General features: G+C 32.0%; 1 protein-coding gene across 1 annotated transcript in view; it reads left to right on the plus strand.

Annotated features, from left to right (window-relative positions):
- Nucleotides 1-14,536, plus strand: part of LOC139484666 (vascular endothelial growth factor receptor 1-like) — a 62,712-nt gene that overhangs the window by 34,360 nt on the left and 13,816 nt on the right. Inside the window, exons 10-19 of the mRNA XM_071268516.1 lie at nucleotides 1,249-1,542; nucleotides 2,620-2,756; nucleotides 3,631-3,817; nucleotides 4,609-4,768; nucleotides 5,458-5,579; nucleotides 6,201-6,515; nucleotides 8,142-8,325; nucleotides 9,815-9,957; nucleotides 11,151-11,346; nucleotides 11,810-11,910. Of these exons, the coding sequence (XP_071124617.1) occupies nucleotides 1,249-1,542; nucleotides 2,620-2,756; nucleotides 3,631-3,817; nucleotides 4,609-4,768; nucleotides 5,458-5,579; nucleotides 6,201-6,515; nucleotides 8,142-8,325; nucleotides 9,815-9,957; nucleotides 11,151-11,346; nucleotides 11,810-11,910 (1,839 nt within the window). The remainder of the gene's footprint in view (nucleotides 1-1,248; nucleotides 1,543-2,619; nucleotides 2,757-3,630; nucleotides 3,818-4,608; nucleotides 4,769-5,457; nucleotides 5,580-6,200; nucleotides 6,516-8,141; nucleotides 8,326-9,814; nucleotides 9,958-11,150; nucleotides 11,347-11,809; nucleotides 11,911-14,536) is intronic.

The raw sequence follows: 14,536 nt of genomic DNA on the forward strand, positions 1-14,536 counted from the left end.
CTGAACATAGTTTTGTGTTGACGTAGCGTGCGTCTGGCGTATAAAAATATTTGTCAACCTGTTACCTTTTGATAGCTATTATTCGTTTGTTTCTCTGTCCTATATTTTCTCCCATTTATCTGTTTATTTATTGTCATCCTGTCGTTAATGTTATAATTAACACTGCCATTAAAGCGGAAGGTTTGGCATGCCACAAAACCAGGTTCAACACACCATTTTTCATAAAATGCCATGTACCAAGTCAGGAAAATGGCCATTGTTACATTATAGTTCGTTTCTGTGTGTGTTACATTTCGGTGTTGTGTCACTATGTGTCGAAGTTCTCTTATATTTGATTCGTTTCCCTCAGATTTAGTTTGTATTCCGGATTTGTTTTTTCTCTATCGATTTATGAATTTTGAACAGGGGTATACTACTGTTGCCTTTATATAATACCCTCTAGGACTATCAGTAAACCAGGAGAGGTATCAATAATATCCCTCACATGTTGTGTATCTGTTAAAAAAGATAAGAATACATGAACAGAAAAAAAAGTAAATAAACATTGCAAACAGATTTACCCTAAAAATCTTGAAAATTACACTGACACAGACTAAAACAGTTTGTTATTAATGAATTCTGTTTGACCAAAAACGTGTCTCTTGTTATTGGTTGGGGATCATCAAATAAAAATTTAGAATTATACAATTATAAATATGATATGAAAGAGATAGCCTTCAGATTTCTCATGAGTTAATGTATATTGTAACTCAGGACATTTATTTTACTCTAGAGTAGTTTGAGCAGTGAAACTTTCATCAAATTTTAAGTTCATGAATTAAATAATGTTAGCATTACCTGTGTTTTAAATGTTAGGACAAATTTAGCACTTCCTAACAACTTACAAACATACATACATACATACATACATACATGCATTAAAGTCTAAAAATAGGAGAAAACATTCAAACATCATTCTTTTTTAGTTCTTATTTGAACACACAAGATATTTTAATCAACCTGGACGTGTTTGAAAATAAATTAGCATTTCCCACGTGTAGAAAGTAGTTATAATTAACACTCAATTTGTTCGTAACGAAAATGCGGTGGTCTTCTGCGTTCATATTTACACGAGACCAATTATCTATTCCAGACGGAAATTCAGTTATATAAAATTTGTAGATTTTTAAACGAGCATTCCACAGTACTTAAAATCGTGTCAATAAAATATTCATATATACATCATGACTAAATGTATCTTGATTGTAGATCCAAACAATTTATTTGCACCGACATGGACAGAATTTGTGAATTTAACTATCTACCACTATAGAAAGACATATTTACCTTGTCGGGTAACAGATCCATCCACGACTGTCAAACTGATAAATACCTCTGGAAATAACGAGGTTGAGGTCGGTGACAGTACAGCTGTGTCTTATGATCCACGACTTGGTTTTATACTGCTCTACCCAAACCAATTCTTTGATGGACAATTTGAATGTGAAGCAATATCTAAGGATGGGAAAGAAGACTCACTAATGATGGTTCTAAGGTATTTAAGTAAGTATAATGAATTTACCTCCCTTTTATGTAGATAATAGTTGTGTGAATGACATATGAGCAGCAACATTGTTTTCTTCTTGACATATATTTATCCGTGAACTATGAAAATTGTTATTTATGTTGCTTGCTTTTAAATCACGAGTGCAGTAATAAATCTTAAACACTTTTTTTTATTGATATGACAATTGTAGCGAAATTCCACACAATCCACATTTAATCTTCCAAATTGTCAACAAGATATTTCTCAGACAAGATGAATGTAAAATTTCTCACTGTTTATAAAATGTTTTCAATGTTAAAAGATAGAAGAATATTTGGTATGAGTGCCAATGATATAATTCACCATCCAAGTCACAATTTGTAAAAGCAAACCATTATAAGTCAAGGGACATTCAACATTCTAAATAAACAAATTATTATCAGATGTGAGTAACCATTCCTGTAATGATAAAAGTCGGAGTAGATTCATAATTTGCAGTTCTGTGAAGGATGCGTCAAAACACGTACTGATTTTACAAATTCTACACAGGAATAAAAAACATGCAAAAATATTGGGTGAGGTCTCAAACCTTAACCTTAACCTGAGATCACCCCTAGTTTTTGGTGGGGTTCGTGTTGTTTATTTTCTATTTTTCTATGTTATGGCATGTGTACTATTGTTTGTCTGTTTGTCTTTTTTCATTTTTAGCCATGGCGTTGTCAATTTATTTTCGATTTATGAGTTTGACTGTCCCTCTGGTATCTTTCGTCCCTCTTTTAAACATGTAATTGCATATAACATCCAGGTAATAGATATAATTGATTTTTCCAGTTATTGTTCACCCCTGCCACATTCGCGTCTTCGGACATCGTCTTTCTGTCTATACTAAACAAGCTTATACTCGTTTTCCAAGAGACAGTTTCCGTAAAGGTTTTCATACTGTGTAATGTTAAATTTTTAATCATTCATTACATTTTTGACCACATAATCTACCGTCATTTAGTTCGGAATTTTTGGAGGAGTTCTTAGACGTTAAGGTTATTATTATTTAACTATCATTGCAATTATTAGACATTTCTATTAACAACACTTAGAATCAGCATCAGTACCACAGCCTACCTTAGTCACATCTAAAACTACAGTAATGATAGGTGAAGAATTTGAAATCCAGTGCAGGGTATATATTGATAGAGGAGCTACATTTTCAATGAACTGGTCATACCCATCTGAGGTAAGGAAATAACCACTGTGTCCTACTCATCTAATGAGGTAAGGAAATAACCACTGTGTCCTACTCATCTAATGAGGTAAGGAAATAACCACTGTGTCCTACTCATCTAATGAGGTAAGGAAATAACCACTGTGTCCTACTCATCTAATGAGGTTAGGAAATAACCACTGTGTCCTACTCATCTAATGAGGTAAGGAAATAACCACTGTGTCCTACTCATCTAATGAGGTAAGGAAATAACACTGTGTCCTACTCATCGAATGAGGTAAGGAAATAACCACTGTGTCCTACTCATCGAATGAGGTTAGGAAAATCCACTTTTTCCTACTCATCAAATGAGATAAAGAAATAACGTCTGCCCATTCCGCAGTCCATGTGTTATTCCGTCCATCCGTACGTAAAACGTCCATTTTTGCATGTCAAATTCAGATAAGTCAGAACCAGAATTATTTGTTCACAAAATCTATAAGAAAAGCCTAAGTTTTACCATTTGAGACATAAAAATATCGTTTCAAAGACTAAAACTAGCGAGGAGGCAAAACGACCTTATTAATATGAACATAAATTAAACGTCTCATCAGAAAATAGCTTTAGCAAGAAAAAATAAGGATTTTATCGGTAGGCTTATATACATAATTTTATGTCCAAAGAAAGGAAATATGTATGGTAATTTCAATTTGAACAAATTACACGAATGTTTTAAGCAACGCTTAGATATGTGTAATTCTTATAGAAATTTGGAATATTTCTGTTTAATTTAAACGAAAGTCGTTTTGAAACATACAAAAATCATCTGCTACACTGACAACAATTGTATACATTTTTCAAATCTGATAATTATAAATCCACTTCATGTTTTGTTTTGATTTTTCAGAGATCAGCTAGAGTACATTATACAGATCCAATAAGAGAAGTTAAGTCAGAATCTGTCGACTTCGATGTTTTATACAGCAACCTGATCGTAACAAAAGCTATAAAGAGTGACGAAGGAGCATACACGTGTACAGTGCAGACGAATTATGGAAAACAAAATAATGTCAGCACCGTAATACATGTAGTAGGTAGGTGTTGAAATCATTAGATGTTAATTTATGTATGCTTAACTACCAAGAATGAAGACAGTGAATAAACGTTACCTTCACATATTTGAAAAATTGACATTTTAATCTGAAAGTAGTTTTTTCTGATGTTTAAATCATCTCATCAATTAAAAAAACCAAATCAAGATAATAATCAAAAATAGAGAGAAAAGGTTAAAAACTTAACAGACGAAACGGCTAGTTTGGTATCTAAAAATCTACGACTGAGAAACAGGTCGCTATTGAGTTGAAATCTACACATATCGTATTAGTCAACTAGTTTGTTATGGTGACCGTAAATTGTATGAAATGTCAATTTCAGTCGTTATTTCTCATGACTGTGTGGAGCCGTTTTTTTGTAATTTTCGACCCCTTCTAACGAAATATAGTCAAAGGCGTATCATACTGACAAGAACTATTTCTGAAGCGCTGTCGAAAAGATATGAAAGCTATCTAGTTACTACGCTATCGTTAAATTATTTTTGTGACCACCTGCGATGCAACCGTCATAAATTGGCTTGATATAATTTCTAATCAATGGCGTGGTTTTTACTAATCGAGATAGTTAAACACTAATACTAGTTGAAAAGGCGTAACTCATCATATGTATACACATAGAAATTAAATTAACAAAAATACAGATTGGACGTGACTGCGTAATTGTACATACTAACAAAAAACGGCACTGAAGACACTAAGTACAAATCTGACAACATATAAAACCTTTTTCGTAAATATCATGAATAATAATATCCCGATTCTACCTTTCACAGATTTTGTATCATTAGTAATTGCTTCGTCAGTGGTTTATGCAGAAGAAGGTAAACGGATAACCTTGAGTGCTGACTATAATGGAAATCCATTCCTTCCCAGAATTACATGGTGGCGTGGGAATAACCAGATTCATAATGTGGACGGAAACGAGACTATAACGTATGTTAAATGATTAATCAACCATTATTGGATTGCATGAGCTCAGGCAAACATGATCTATATCTATACAAAACATTTTGAAAGATGTTCTCCTGTGAAACTACAAAATGAATTTGAACAAAATATTATCATAATTAGATTGTCATGTTTGAAAAAATGCTAGTAAGGATTGCTGAGACATATTAAGAGGTTATTGAATAGTACGATAAATGCTTTTCCTAAAAAAAGTATTTATTTATCATCTAAGCTGCTGTTATATTTTAAACAATTTCCGTTAGAAAACAACAATCGGACGTGTTTTACACGAGATCTGAAATAAAGGTTAAAGTTAAATTGGGTTTGTTCCTACTCAATTTATAAAAAATCAACACGACCCCTTCCTGTAGACATAAACATACTCTTCAACTATTTCATTAAGAATTACAAAAAAAAAAGTACTGTGGATTCATTTATTTTCGTTGGTACCCGATTTCATTGATGGAGGAAAACTTGCATTTTCGTGGAATTTTGATTTCGTAGTTTTGCAAAATTTTGCATATAACCCTAAAGAAAACTTGTAATTCGTTGAACACTTAATTTCTGTGTCGCCTGTTTTCAAGAAATCTACGAAATGAGTATCCAACGATAATAATGAATCCACAGTATTTTAATTTGCTTATCTAACTATTACATATTTAATAACTTTACAGCACTATGAGGAATACAACTGCCTACTCTATCACAAGAGTGGCAAAACATATGTCTGGAACGTACACAGTTAAAGGTGAAAGCACCATTTTAGTTACCAAAGATATTGAATTGGTTGTTATATGTAAGTAATAATTTGTGGTTATTTAAGGGGAACCATGATGTCATTAATAAGGTTTCAAAGCAACTGAAAGCCCCATTTTAATAGCTGAAGACATTAAAAAAATTTGTTAAATGTAAGTTATAATTTGTGGTTATGTGAGAGCCTTCAAGATATCAGTAGTTAGGTTTTAATTTTTTTTTAACAAAAGATTACGATTAAAAGTACATCTGAGGTGAGCTATATGTGAATAGGATAGTAACTCAACGACACATACATGTACAAACAAAATGAGGACAATATACAGTCTTCGACCACAATCAGGTGGCTATACAATAGGCAAAACTATATAGAATATAGTGTCTCATTCAACCATGTTGATAACCATTATTTGAATGTTCAAGAAACTATCTAATTCGAAAGTTTGAATAAGAGCTTTGTTATCTTGATATATTCATTTGCCCCAGGGTCCATAATAATTTAACATAATTTTTAAAACGTCTTCTATAAAAATACAAAAAGTAAAAAATAAATAGAATGGAGAAACAACAAAGTTGCTTTGTTTATTTAAAAAAATCATTCATTATTAGCGTCTATATGTATAGACAAAGTATATATATATATATAAATGTGTTGTTTTGACAGGTAAACCTTTAGTAGATATGAAGTCAAATAAATCAGGGGACTTCTACAAATATAAACATTTGTATACTTTAACATGCAATGTGCCATGTGTTGACTCCGGTGATCTACATGTCTGGATGGAGTATTCACCATGTAACATTAGTATGTGTTATAACCAGATGGGACATCAATGGAAAAATAAATCAGACGTCCAGTTTCTGAAAGGGAGGAGTTTACGATTAAGTTATCTAGCTGAACAGACGGAAGTAATAAGATGTAGGGCTCAAAATGGAGTAGGAAGTACAACATCTCCAATCGAAATTGTCAAGATTAAAGGCAAGCGCATAACATATTTTGGATTATTTCTACTACCGCACAAAACGAGTCTAGATGGTATATAATTACAAGTCTGTCTATCCGTCTGTTCGTCTATTAGGACCAACTTAAAGCTTCGTAAAGGAAAATTTAAATCACAAAAATACCGACCTCTGTATCGTATACGCAAACACATATCAAGGATTATTAATTCTGTTTAGTTTATCCATAAACACGTTCATTTTTATAATGAACATTTTGACTTTCTAACAACTACCTTATCATTGTAACCAATACTCCATAGTTTATTATATCTACATGGCAGTTGTTTCGTAGTTAGATATTAATATGTAGATGGTAGGATGTCGTTGAGTTTTTCCAGAGTGTTGTGCTCAAAAGGACTTGGCACTTTCCAGCTACTGCCGCTTACTATTTTTATCTCACCTGGCCCGAAGGGCCAAGTGAGCTTTTCCCATCACTTGGCGTCCGGCGTCCGGCGTCGGCGTCCGTCGTCGGCGTCCGTCGTCCGTCGTCGTTAACTTTTACAAAAATCTTCTCCTCTGAAACTACTGGCCCAAATTAAACCAAACTTGGCCACAATCATCATTGGGGTATCTAGTTTAAAAAATCTGACATGGGGTAAAATTGTTTATCAGGTCAAGATCTATCTGCCCTCGAATTTTCAGATGAATCCGACAACCCGTTATTGGGTTGCTGCCCCTGAACTGGTAATTTTAGGGAATGTTTGCTGTTCTTGGCTATTATCTTGAATATTATTATAGATAGAGATAAACTGTAAACATCAATAATGTTCAGCAAAGTAAGATTTACAAATAAGTCAGCATGACCAAAATGGTCAGTTGACCCCTGAAGGAGTTATTGCCCTTTATAGTCAATTTTTAACCATTTTTTCGTAAATCTTAGTAATCTTTTACAAAAATCTTCTTCTCTGAAACTACTGGGCCAAAAGTTTTTGGCTTATAACTCAAAAACCGAAGCATTAAGAGAAAATCTGACAGGGTTGAATTGTTTATCAGGTCAAGATCTATCTGCCCTGATGTTTTCACATGGATCGGACAACCCGTTGTTAGGTTACTGTCCTGAATTGGTAATTTTAAGGAAATTTTGGCGTTTTTTGTTATTATCTTGAATATTATTATAGATAGACTGATAAACTGTAAACAGCAATAACGTTCAGCAAAATAAGATCTACAAATAAGTTTTGCATGACCAAAATAGTCAATTGACCCCCTAAGGAGTTATTGCCCTTTAAAGTTAATTTTAAACATTTTTCATAAATTTTTGTAAATTTGTAGAAAATATTTTCCACTGTAATTACTGGGCCAAGTTCATTATAGACAGAGATAATTGTAGCAACAAGAATGTTCAGTAAAGTAAGATCTACAAACACATCACTATCACCAAAACACAATTATGTCATGAATTTATCCGTGTCCATTATTTAATATGCACAAGACCAAGGTGAGCGACACAGGCTCTTTAGAGCCTCTAGTATAATAATACTTTGTAATGTGATTCTCGAATCCATTTGTTTTAATATTTTCTTATATCATGTTTAAGTGAAATTGTAATTTCAAACACAAGGCTAATGTGCAAAATTGAAATAAAAAACTTTCTATTTTGTAGAAAAGAAAGAAAGTTTATCTTTAAACATTTCTAATGACAAACCTATTGAGGAAGACAATATAACAATCATCTGCTACGCCACCTTGTGGGAATATAATAAAGTGAATATATTGTACAGAGAAGAAGAATCGGAAACATTGCAATCTATTGAAAATGTGAACAAAAGCACATTAACTAGGGGAAGGTAATGATGAATGAAACTTACATTTACTATATAAATCATTAAATAACAATAACATACAGTAGTAGATGTAAAACAAGTTAAACTACAAATGAACTCAACAACAAAACTTTAAGGGCATACGATACAGTTACAGGGGAAGTAATGACGTTGCTTACTTAAAATGTTAATTTCGCGACGTCAAACTATGACTTATCGGGAAAAGATGCATTTTTCGACTAATTTTTATCATTCAAACTGATTAATTTGAAAACGAGTGCATGGACATTTTGTTCCATTTTGCAGGGAGATTATGTGGACCAAATTTTATAACACTGTAAATGGTGCATTTTTTTTAATTTTGATAAATATACAGAAAAAAATACGTGTTTTTTCTTAATTCATGACCATGTGATAAATATGAGTTATTTCTAAATAAAAAAATGCATAATTTTTTAGAATACATATAAAATACAGGAATTACAAATCATTTAACAAAATCAATTTTTGTTTATCTTTTAAAACAAAACGTTTATGGCTTTCTTTCGAAAGGGAAAATACGGCCACAAATCCGAATTTTGAGCAAATATACAAAATTTCGACCTCATTTAACTCAAAAAGTAGCACATGAAGGTATATTTTATTATTACATATTTGGTTTAAAGATTTAAAGAAACGAGTAACCGGTGAAACAAATTGTTCTTCCAAATCTTGAACCAATGCATACAAACATCATAAACTTAGTCTTCTGTGCACGAATTTATCATTTTTTTCGTGTAAATTTCGTATAATCGTCAATTTTTTTTTTCAATCGGTCATTGTTGTTGTGAAAATATGGCAGGTAATTAAAGTTCGTGTTTTGAAGCCGACGTTTAACGATTGTCACCTGTTTGTCAACAATCGACAAAAAAAAATCAACAAAAAAGCATGGAAATTAAGCACGTGTTTAACATGTAAATTCAGATAATAGTTTATTTTAAGGACATCCATGCGTATTGTGATCACCGGATTTTTACGAGATGGGTCACACTGAGGTCACTTTGCATACGGAAAATATGTCGGGGGAATTGCTTCCTGGAAGGAATCAATTAAAATAAAGTAAACTTCTTCTAAATATGAATAAATTAAAGAATTTTCTTCAGAAAAAAGTATATGTACATAAGTTTTATAATGAAAACTATCCATTGAGTTAAAAAAAAACATATGCATTATTTTTTTTGATTTGAGTTTCTTATGACTTTAATCAGGCGAAACATAGTCTATATGGAAATTTTCATCAAACTGTCAATACGGGATCAAAACTGTAGCGTATGCCCTTAAGGACGGCAACATCAACATTACTTATATAAAAGAAAACCGAGAAAGTATTATAGTAAGTTATATGGAACATGGTAATTGAGCTTTTTTTTGGGATAAAATATCTTATGAAGAAAATGCGATTGTTGAAATGAAATTTTTTCCTAGATTCATTAGTTTTTAGTTTAAGAGAATTTAACATTCATTTCCATTTCAGATCTGCTTTTTCCCTGACGGTTGAGCTAGTTATTCACTCAATACAAGTATCATATACTGGTTCCTATGTTTGTCTGGGTACAAAACGTGAAAGTAGTGGTCATATTGAACCAGATAGAACAGAAAAAAAGATTATAGTTAGAGGTATTTTCCACTTTAACTCTAACACGGATATTTTTACATTTGCATTGATGGACACAAAATGATAAACTTGGAAAAATTCTTATGCCTTTATATATCGTTTACAGCTATCCTGCTGAATTGAATTCTCAAGCCAAAATTTATTCATTTGAAATGTCATTTACTACTGTATTTTTCGTTTTCCCCAGATATGTATGAGAGGTAAAAAAGAAAACTTATAATAGATATACAGATGACGTCCTCTTCTTAATTCAAAATTGGTCACTATGTTCAAGGCATCCATTCATTGAACTTTATAAATAGAATATTAACGATCAAGTTATATCCTTCTTATATTTTGTTTTACATCTAGAAATTGACAATAAAATTTATGCCAAAACACGGCAAACAAGGGAAATGGGGGCAATTTTTTTTTACAAAAAGAGCAGGACGTCATGAAAACCCATCACAGTGCCTGTAAAGGATATATTATGATTTCAGTAATAAAGGGTTGTAGTTTACAAGACTATTGAAACAAGGGTTTTAAGTTGATTTCATACATTCGAAGATTTAACGGACACCATGTCAAACTGCTTTAGCGATATTGAATGTCTGTAACGCATGGATGACCACGGACATGTTCCATCTTTTCCTTGTTTGTGAAATCACCGAATGAGTTATTTAACTAGATTTTCCCAGAAAATAAATAAGGCAACAGTAGTATAATGTTGTTTAAAAGTCATAAATCGATTGGGAAAAGAAAACCAAATCCGGGTTACATTCCGAGGAAAACAAAGGAACAACAGGAACACCGATGTGCAACAAAAACAGATATTTGTTTTATAACAACTGCCATATTCCTAAAATAAGCAACCTGGTGGGTGCCATACTCTTCTGGAGCACCTGAGATCAAACAGGTATTGGCGGAATTTGTATTGGTCAGTCTTTAATTTTCATAATTTTTCTGATCAAACAGGTATTGGTGGAGTTTGTATTGGTCAGTGTTAATTTTCATAATTTTTCTGATCAAAAAGGTAATGGTGGAGTTTGTATTGGTCAGTGTTTAATTTTCACAATTTTTTTTTATCAAACGGGTATTAGTGTTCCAAGTACAAGTCATGCATGTTGGCTCGATACATTTTTTTTTTATTTTCCATACTGTTCAGAAGCCACGTATATTGTTTTTACATAACGAATTCCATATCATTCTGTTTTAGGGTTAGTAAAACCTCATTTAGTAGAAGGACAGCATCACCAAAAGACAAGAATTAATATCAACAAGGGAATATATTACAAAGTAGCTGATTGTGAAATGGTAGGAACACCAGAACCCAGCTTTCGATGGTTTAAAGACAATAAATTAATAGAGTATACAAATATCTTCGGAATATACTTCACAAATAATCAAAAGAGGTATGTATTGTCAATGCACATTATAGAATAATAATATTATATACTCAAAGGGAATATTTTGTTACCTATTTGTCTTTCCAAAATCCCAAATTGACATTTATTAAACATATTTGACAATAGTTTCAAGAGCTTATAACGATATTTTGTAAGAAAATATCATTTATCAAAGCTTCACATGAAAAAATGAGTTCGGCATTTCTAACTGAAGAATTCGACGATGTCTTAGATTGATATATGATATTTGTTTGGTTTTCTTTTAAATAAATAAAAATAAAATAAAAGTTAACAGCTTCTCCTTTATTGTAGAGAATATATTATTTATTTGATCATGCCTAGAATATTTGTCATATGAAATATTGATAGAAGAGAGTTAGATTAATACAGTTCAGCAATTTTATTATTCATAATAGTATTCGAAATTCTTTTCGATTGTGTTATATAGATTGCTGATTTATAATTTCAGTTTAAGAATTAATGAAACTTCCAAGATTCACCAAGGTGTTTATACATGTGAAGCAAAAAATAGAGTGGGCGTGGCTTATATGAACTGGACATTAGTTGTTGGTACGGTACTAAAATATGATCAAAAATGAAAAGATGTTTAGAGTAATAGAAGTTAAAAGCGGGTATATACTTACGTCGTCTGTAAATAGATTATCTGTATCTACTGTTTCTAGATCAACAAGCTGTAACTTCCATGTGTTTTCATAAGTCCTTGTCCCACTTCTGACTATCTTTGTATGAGACACAAACATGTTGTATGACTTTTATATAATGTCAAAGTCACATCCAGTAAAGGTATTTAAGTCATGTGTTTTATCTTCGTATGATTTAAATATGTAATCATTCATATAATCAATATTTATTATTAGTCAGGTTTTACTGTTTGTTGGGATCACTGAAATTGTAGCAGTTTTAAGCATCAGTGAATATATCTTAAAGTTGAGAATGGAAATGGGGAATGTGTCAAAGAGACAACAACCCGACAATAGAAAAAACAACAGCAAAAGGTCACCAACAAGTCTTCAATGTAGCGAGAAAATCCCCTACCCGGAGGCTTTCTTCAGCTGGCCCCTAAACAAATATATACTAGTTCAGTGATAATCAACGCCATACTAATTTCCAAATTGTACACAAGAAACTAAAATTAAAATAATACAAGACTAACAAAGGCCAGAGGCTCCTGACTTAGGACAGGCGCAAAAATGCGGCGGGGTTAAACATGTTGATGAGATCTCAACCCTCCCCCTATACCTCTAGCCAATGTAGAAAAGTAAACGCATAACAATACGCACTTTAAAATTCAGTTCAAGAGAAGTCCGAGTCTGCTGTCAGAAAATGTAACCAAAGAAAATAAACAAAATGACAATAATACATAAATAACAACAGACTACTAGCAGTTAACTGACATGCCAGCTCCAAACAATTAAACTGATTGAAAGATTATGATTTCATCATATGAATATCAGGCACAATCCTTCCCGTTAGGGGTTAAGTATCATACCATCATAACATATATGAGAAGAACATAATCCGTGTCATGCCAACAACTGGTTTTTGAATAAATGTGTTTAGTTCCGACGCAAAGACTCTATAAGTGAATCAATATTAACGCCAAAATATGCAACATTTAATGCCCTGACAACAGTATCGTAACTATATCCCTTCTTAATAATTCTATTTAAAGGTTTTGTTAGTTTCAGAGGTGAATACTGACATTTTTGTGCTTTATAAAGAATATTTCCATAAAAAAATGGATGTGAAATACCTGAACGTATAAGAAGTCTGCAAGTTAAGTTAAATTTACGAATGATGTCGTTCTACCAATGATAAAGTTTAGTAAATGTTTTGACTAGTTTGTGATATTAAAAACTCTGGTGTAATATTTTTTCAGTAATACATAAATTTCTCTCGTTAAAATCTAAAACATTGTTACATACACGAGCGAATCGTACAAGTTAAGTATATAAACACCGTAAGATGGTGGCAAGGGAACGTCGCCATTTAAAAATGGATAATTAACGATAGGAAATGGAAAATCATCTCTTTCACCATAAATTTTAGTAGTAAGCTTTCCGTTAGTGATATAGATATCAAGATCGAGGAAAGGGCAGTATTCATTGTTAGTATTAGCTTTATTAAAATTAAGTTCAACAGGATAAATTTCTTTAGTATACATACTTAAGTCGTCATTATTGAGAGCCAACTATATCTTGTTTGATATGGTTAAAAGATCCGTCCTTGTTTACTGTGAACATGGTGTTAAATAAATACCGATATCAGGAACGCTCAAATCTAAATTTAAAGCGAATGAGGCATAACAACTCGGATACCTGAAGAGCTTTATAATCAAAATAGACCCTACGAAATAGCCCAAAAAACTGTATTAAAAACACATTGAACTTCAAGGTCTATTAAAAAAGTCTTTAGAACATAACAGACGTTTGACAAATCCAGCACAAGGACATGTTTGGTTGAGGAAGTTGAAACAGACTTAAATTCTTACTATCGGTCAATGTATTAAAGGAGAATTATAAAGAATATATGACAAAACCATACCAAAATGAAATGTAACCAACCGAAAAAAAAAAACTCGTATGTAAACTGAACGATATTACAAATAAACTCATCATAGATACCAGGACTAAATTTTGTATATACGCCAGACGCGCGTTTCGTCTACAAAAGACTCATCAGTGACGCTCGAATCCTAAAAAATAAAAAAGGCCAAATAAAGTACGAAGTTGAAGAGCATTAAGGACCTGCCTTGTTTGCTTCAATTGTTTATTTTTTACGTATGTTTACGTTTTCCAGGAAATGGTTACAATAGTCAAATTGAAATTACACTTGTTTTGTTCGTGTAGGGTTCGTGTTGCTCAGGTTTTTAGGTTTTTTTCCTTTTTTTTTGTACTGTTGTTTGTCTCTGTCTTGTTTTCCGTTTTTTAACCATGGCGTTGTCAGTTTATATTAGACTTATTGGTATAAATGTCCCTTTGGTATATATTCCCTTTATTTAATCAATACGCACAAAAACAACAATTTTAATTTCATCTAAGGTCAACTTTGCCTAACGAAATTCCACAAACAATTGTTAAGCTTGTGTAACATAAGACAAATGGAACAGATAATTGCAAATTTGTATAAATAAAATGTGTCGAATGGAAACATTTGCTATATAGATATTATTCTT

Source organism: Mytilus edulis, chromosome 8 (assembly GCF_963676685.1).
Source record: "Mytilus edulis chromosome 8, xbMytEdul2.2, whole genome shotgun sequence".
NCBI lineage: Eukaryota > Metazoa > Mollusca > Bivalvia > Mytilida > Mytilidae > Mytilus > Mytilus edulis.